Source organism: Mandrillus leucophaeus, unplaced genomic scaffold, assembly GCF_000951045.1.
Source record: "Mandrillus leucophaeus isolate KB7577 unplaced genomic scaffold, Mleu.le_1.0 Scaffold286, whole genome shotgun sequence".
NCBI lineage: Eukaryota > Metazoa > Chordata > Mammalia > Primates > Cercopithecidae > Mandrillus > Mandrillus leucophaeus.
In genome coordinates, this window is record NW_012102987.1 from 1,762,619 (window position 1) to 1,770,238 (window position 7,620).

At 41.0% G+C, this 7,620-nt stretch overlaps 1 protein-coding gene across 2 annotated transcripts in view; it reads left to right on the forward strand.

Annotated features, from left to right (window-relative positions):
• Window positions 1-7,620, forward strand: part of RNMT (RNA (guanine-7-) methyltransferase) — a 40,420-nt gene that overhangs the window by 25,685 nt on the left and 7,115 nt on the right. For both annotated transcript variants that reach the window (XM_011985540.1, XM_011985539.1), the window contains exons 10-11: window positions 2,703-2,804; window positions 3,862-3,895. In XM_011985540.1, the coding sequence (XP_011840930.1) occupies window positions 2,703-2,804; window positions 3,862-3,895 (136 nt within the window). The remainder of the gene's footprint in view (window positions 1-2,702; window positions 2,805-3,861; window positions 3,896-7,620) is intronic.

Consider the following 7,620-nt stretch of genomic DNA (forward strand, 5'->3'; position numbering starts at 1 on the left):
CCCCCAACCCCGGCCTCAGTGATACTCAGAAGGCAACCTCAGCCTTCTGAGTAGCTGAGACTACAGGCATGTGCCACCACACCTGGCTACTTTTTGTATTTTATGTAGAGACAGGATGTTGACATGTTGGCCCAGGCTAGTCTCGAACCCCTCAGCTCAAGTGATCTGCCTGCCTCGGCCTCCCAAAGTGCTGGAGTTACAGCATGAGCCACCGAGCCAGGCCTGATTTACATCTATTAAAAGGCAAAATTCAGATACTATAAAGGGATATCACTTAAAATGGATTAAAAATAGCACTTGAAGTAATTTGGATAAACATTTGGCCAGCATACCCTTAAAAACACAGCATGTTTTTCTGACCCGTTTCCATAGTCTTATGTAAATGTGGGAAATGTCTGTAATTTGGAGGCTAGATTATTAAACAGGGTTCTCTGTTGACTTGACTTTTTTATTTGTATTATTTGTAATTGCTATTTATGCTTTTCATGGCTATTAAATCGCCATCATTTTAATATTTAGCTCTTTTTATGACATCTTTAAGCTCTGTATTTATATATACAAAGCCTTTGGCTAACAATAGAGAAGTTGCAAGTGTTTGCTGCTAAATGGTTCTTGATGGTGATTAAATTATGTAGCTTCTTCCAGCTGTGAATATCCTAAGATTGTGATAAAAGTTGACCGTAAGACTGGATGTGGTGGTTCACACCTGTGATCTCAGCACTTCGGGAGACTGAGGTAGGAGAATTCTTTGAGACCAGGAATTTAACAGAAGCCTGGGCAACATGCTGAGACCTTGTCCCTACAAAAAAATTTTTTTAAATTAGCCAGCATGGTGGCTTGTGCGTGTAGTCCCAGCTACCCAGGAGGCTGAGGTAGAGGATCACTTGAGCTCGGGAGGCCAAGGTTACAGTGAGTGGAGATCCTGCCACTGCAATACAGCCTAGGGGACAGAGCAAGACTCTGTCTCAAAAAAAAAAAAAAAATTGCTGGTTTACATCTGTTCTTCTTTGATAAACCTGATAAAAACAAGCAATGGGGAAAGGATTCCCTATTTAATAAATGGTGTGGGAAAACTGGATAGCCATATGTAGAAAGCTGAAACTGGATCCCTTCTTTACACCTTATACAAAAATTAACTCAAGATGGATTAAAGATTTACATGTAAGACCTAAAACCATATCAACCCTAGAAAAAATCCTAGGCAATACCATTCAGGACATAGGCATGGGCAAAGACTTCATGACTAAAACAGCAAAAGCAGGCTGGGCGCGGTGGCTCACGCCTATAATCCCAACACTTTGGGAGGCCGAGGCGAGCGGATCATGAGGTCAAGAGATTGAGACCATCCTGGCTAACATGGTGAAACTCCGTCTCTACTAAAAAAATACAAAAAAAAATTAGCCAGGCGTGATCGCGGGCGCCTGCAGTCCCAGCTGCTCGGGAGGCTGAGGTAGGAGAATGGCGTGAACCCGGGAGGTGGAGCTTGCAGCGAGCTGAGTTCACGCCACTGCACTCCAGCCTGGGCAACAGAAGCCAAAAGACAAATGGGGTCTAATTAAACTAAATTAGATGTGCTTCTGCACAGCAAAAGAAACTATCATCAAAGTGAAGAGGCACCCTACAGAATGGGAGAATATTTTTGCCATCTACCCATCTGACAAAGGGCTAAATATCCAGAATCTACAAAGAACTTAAACAAATTTACAAGAAAAAAAAAAATCAAGAAGTGGACAAAGGATATGAACAGACACTTCTGAAAAGAAGACATTTATGCAGCCAACGGACACATGAAAAAATGCTCATTTTCACTGGTCATCAGAGAAATGCAAATCAAAACCACAATGAGATACCATTTCACGCCAGTTAGAATGGTGATCGTTAAAAATTCAGGAAGCAACAGGTGCTGGAGAGGATGTGGAGAAATAGGAATGCTTTTACACTGTTGGTGGGAGTGTAAATTAGTTCAACCATTGTGGAAGACAGTGTGGCAGTTCCTCAAGGATCTAGAACTAGAAATACCATTTGACCCAGTGATCCCATTACTGGGTATATACCCAGAAGATTATAAATCATGCTACTATAAAGACACGTGCACACGTATGTTTATTGTGGCACTATTCACAACAGCAGAGACGTGGAACCAACCCAGATGTCCATCAGTGATAGACTGGATTAAGAAAATGTGGCACATACACACCGTGGAATACTATGCAGCCATAAAAAAGGATGAGTTCATGTCCTTTGCAGGGACGTGGATGAAGCTGGAAACCATCATTCTCAGCAAACTAACACAAGGACAGAAAACCAAACAGATGTTCTCACTTATAGGTAGGAGTCAGACAGTGAGATCACATGGGCACAGGGCAGGGAACATCACACACTGGGGCCTGTCATGGGGTGGGGACCTAGGGGAGGGATAGCGTTAGGAGAAATACCTGATGTAAATGATGAGTTGATGGGTGCAGCAAACCAACATGGCGCATCTCTTCCTGTGTAACAAACCTGCGCGTTTTACACATGTAACCTAGAACTTAAAGTGTAATTTTTTTTAAAAAATTGGTTTAAGAGAGGATTCTTCCTTTATTTTTTTTCGTATTTCAAAAGTATGTGTAGTTTGTATTCCTGCAGTAGTACTTATGGATTATTCTAATTATGTTATTTCAGTGGTTTAGCGTGTTTAATTCTGAATTTTGTTTCCCCAGCCATATCCTGCAAATGAGAGTTCTAAACTTGTCTCTGAGAGGGTGGATGACTATGAACATGCAGCCAAGTACATGAAGAACAGTCAAGTAAAGTTACCTTTGGTAAGTTTTAATTTTTGAAAGTATTTTATAGAGAATGAGAAAAAGAACATGCCTTATATGGAGACATAGGAAATTATTTCACTTGCTTACAATACTTGGGCTCATTGACTTACAAATCAGTTGTTTCCCCTAAGCGATGTTGACTTGTTATAACCACAGAATATGGAATAAAATTCAATTCAATGGACTGAGATGGAGTGCTGTATCTAAGGCAGTGAAGATAGTGAAAACATTACAGGCTTGGTGTGCAAGTTCCCTGCTAATGTAGGCACCAATGAATCACAGCATTTCATACATAGAATTCAGGGGTCCAGGAATTTAAATGGGAAAAAATTACATCTTAACTTACACTGATTTCTGTGTAAAAGTTTTTAAAAATAATTACTACAATAGTACCACAGTGATATTAGCTGCTACTATGGCTTTGTCATCAGTGGAAATTACAGATATTTTCATAGCACATTTTTGCCAATATCTTAGAATATTGTTTTCATTTATCATGTCTGGAAAAATGACATCACTAGAACTGCCACTAGATCTTGTTATTATAGTTAATGGTGTGTGCAAAGCAACACATATCTTTAATGTTTTGATAGCTACATAAATGTAATTTATTTCCTTTGTGTAATATATACTTTATTTTGTTATTCCTTTGAAAAAAACACGAAAATTGTATTTTTTCCACCAGTGCTGTTTATTGTCTCAAGATAGGCCTTTTTTGTTTTTTCATTTTCCAGATTAAGACTATTAGATAGATGCATTTTCCAGTTACACACACACACACACTCACACACTATTCCCTCTTCACATACATTCAGTCTTTGAGAATTTGCAAGTTAGACAATTTGGCAGGAGGGTAAAAGTGTGAGAAGATGGCTTTCAAAGTTAATCTCACTGATTTCTTTTATATGCTCAAATCACATTATAGGAGTGAATTGAATGTGTATTTACAATGAAGTTAGGGTCTTTTGGACATCTGTGCTGGTTATTTAGAAATAAGCGTATGTTTACTTCCATATTGAATCTAAAATTTTCTTTTTCTCTTTTGTAATTTTAGGGAACCTTAAGTAAATCAGAATGGGAAGCTACAAGTGAGTATATCATCAGCATAGATTAACTGATAATGTCAAAGTTCCTGTTTCAAAGTGATCGTTAAAACCTGCAGAAAGGCTGGGCGCTGTGGCTCACACCAGAAGTCAGTATTCTGGGATGCCGAGACAGCCAGATTCCTCGAGCCCAGGAGTTGAGACCAGTCTGGGCAACATGGCGAATGCTTGTCTCTACCAAAAATACAAAAAAATTAGCCAGGTGTAGTGGCCTGTGTCTGTGGTCCAGCTACTCAGGAGGCTGAGGTGGGAGGACTGTTTGATCCTCAAGGCTGCAGTGAGCTGTGATCACACCACTGCACTCCAGTCTGGGCGACACAGTGAGACTGTCTCAAAATAAAATCTGAAAACTTCGAGTTTTTCTGACACATTTTAGGTTGTGTTTGTGTTTACACACACACACAAATACCTATATCTCTATATATGTCTAATCTTGGTTTCTTGCACAACTGTGTAGTGCCAAGAGAAGATACACTGTACATAGGGTCTTCCTCAGCATAAACGTTTGTGAGCACGTGTAGACAATCTCATTGCCTATTTGTTACTAAGTAGCCATCTCTTTTTGAAGTGTTTACCTCAGATTTCTAGTGGAATTTTTGGCTTGTAGAATACTTGCATGCCTTTTTCTTTTTATTTGGCCACTCTGATGTGACCGTGAAGGCGTAATAATACTAGAACGTTCAGTGAAACATCCGTGAGCAGGACGCGTTACAGGTGTGCACGATAGGGGGCAAACGTGGTGCAGAGATACTCTGAAGTGAAGTTCCCGTGTTCAGAAGAGAAGCCAGAAGCACAGCAAATCTGTGAAGGCCGATGGTTCTTCAGCAGTGGGTGTGAGGAAGTCGGGTCGCAGAGGCTCGCTGTTACCGCAGGAATCCCCTTACAGGGTGGTTGATGATGTTGAGGCACAAGTGGTCATTAAGGACAATCCATTTGATAAACATTATTGATTTACATGAAGTTCTGTGAAAGGTAAAGTAAAATAAAGATGTTAAATCTCTACCTTCTAGAAATCTACACTGTAATGGAAGGAACAGACACAAATAAATATACTACTAGGCAGACTTTTAAGTGCTAATGTTACTATAGTGGGGAACAAAGGTGAAGGAGAGCTTAATGAAAACTAATGAAATCTGGGAGGTAGTAATAATATTGACATTACTGAGTGTTGAACACGTGCAGGTGCGTGTAACTTCAATCCTTATAATAACATGTTGTAACTCATTTAATCCTCACAATGACTTTATGAGTATTATATCTCCTTTCACAGATGAGAAAACTAAACTGCTAAGATCACAGAGCTCACCTGTGATTAGCTTACCTAAGTGATCTGTCATCTTAACCGTGGTTTCGTGGAAGCCTGGCAGAAGGAAAATTTAGTAAGACTTCCTGAGTTGGATAGAGAAGAAAAGCAAAGGAGTAAACAAGACCAGTATTTTGAGGCTATGTGTCTCTGAACATTGGTACTCTGACTAGAACTGGGACTGGAGGGTGTTGTACACATGCGATCGTGTTTGACACACTAGTGAGCGTGTGCATAAACTATGGATTTTATTACTTTTTCCCTCAGTGGAGACTGGTTACCTGTCTTAGACATCCTGCTAGTCCCAAAGTAGGGTGTAAATTTTGATCACGAGTCATCATGATGGTGGTACTGGCTGTGGCTTAGAACTGTATTTTTATATCGCCTATTTGTCTGAACTTCAGTCATCATGTACAAATGAAAAATTAGATGGCCCCAGACAATTGGAAGAGATGGGCTGGACATGTGAAGAGAGCAGTGGCCAAATTGCACCTAGAGTGTAGCACCCCGGGATTGTTTGGCTCTTTGATGAATTGCACTGTTCTAAGCTAGAGGGCTTCGTGGGTTGAGCGTATCTTGCATGCCCTCACGAGTCTAAAAGGCCCAAGCTGTATTTTAGACTTCTGCTGGTCTGATCATTGAGCTATCATCAGAGCTGCTGCTCCTCTGGAAGACGGCTTTAAATCAGAAAGGAGAGAATTGCTATTGATCTGTTTCTGGAAGTGGAAGTGGTTCACGATCTGGTTTTTTAAATCCCAATTGAAATGCCTGCATAGAAGGCATTTCATACAGTAAGTGGAACTTTTTAGGAGTTTCAGGTTAGAAAGAAAGTCACTATGTATTGAAAATCAGACTCTAGCTTGTTAGTGGTTTCAGATGACCCTAAATGAGGAGAGAACAGGACTGAGGGGTTGTTTGCAATTGGTGTGGGCCTGTGGGAGGTGGGATTTGCACAAAGGCCACACAGAGTGGCCACACAGAGTGGGGGACAGCGTGAGTGATAGTAGCCAGCTGTGAGTGCTGACGTGCTGTGCACACTGATGTGCTACAAGTGCTGGGGACTGCGTTTCTCCTTACCGTCTCGCAGGAGCAGCAGACTTGATGAACACCTGCCTGCTTTCTGTCCTATCACTGTGCTGCTAGCCACATTTCATTTCAACTAAAGGAAATTGGAAACCGGTAAATAAGGAGCAGATAGTAGCAGGACCAAAGTAGTATTTTGGAAAAACTGCCATGGTATTCCTGTACAAGTTGGGTTGGAAGAGCAAGAAGCTGGAGTCTTGGGAGGCCATCAGGCAGTTAGCTGTGTTCATCTACCCTCCCTTCGGAAGTCATCTCAAGGAGTGAGGCCTCCAGCTTAGATGGACTTGATCTTGACTCACGGTTGAGTATCCTAGCACGAGCCCCGAACATCCTTGTGATGTTTTCAGGATTTGTCACCTTTTCAGGTATTTTCTTGCCCTAAAATCTATTGGTATTTTATTAGAAGATATACAGGCATACCTTGGGGATACTGCAAGTTTAGTTGTAGACCACCACAGTAAAGCAAGTCACTCAGATTTTTTGAGCTCCCAGTGCATATAAAAGTTATGTTTACACTGTACTGTGATCTGTTAAGTGTGCAGTAGTGTTTGAAAACAGTATACATACCTTAATTTAAAAATGCTTCATTGGTAAAAAAATGCTAAAGATCATCTGAACCTTCAGTGAATCCAAATCTTTTCTGCTGGTGAAGGGAGGGTCTTTCCTCGATGACAGAAATACTCTCAGTGGATGGTGGTTGCTGAAGATTGGTGTGGCTGTGGCAGTTAAGACAATGAAGTTTGCCTCATTGATTGACCGTTCTTTCACAGAAGATTTCTCAGTAGCATGCAATGCTGCTTCATAGCATTTTACCCACTGTAGAACTTATTTCTAAATTGGAGTCACTCCTCTGAAACCTCTACTGGTGCTTTATCAACTAAGATTTTGTAATGTTAATATTCTAAATCCTCTGTTGTCATTTCAACAATGTTCCCAGGGTGTTTACCAGAAGCAGATTCTATCTCAAGCTCACCCATAAGAAGCAACTCCTCATTTGTTCAAGTTTGATCATAAGATTGGAGCAATTCAGTCACATCTGCAGGCTCCATTTATAATTCTAGTTCTCTTGCTGTTGCCATCCCATCTACAGCTACTTCCTCCACTGATGTGTTGAACCCCTTGAAGTCATGCATGAGGATTGGAATCCAGTTCTTCTAAACTCCTGTTCATGTTGTTATTTTGACCTCATCCCATGAAGCATGAACATTCTTAATGATATCTAGAATGGCCGGGCGCGGTGGCTCAAGCCTGTAATCCCAGCACTTTGGGAGGCCGAGACGGGCGGATCACGAGGTCAGGAGATTGAGACCATCCTGGCTAACAC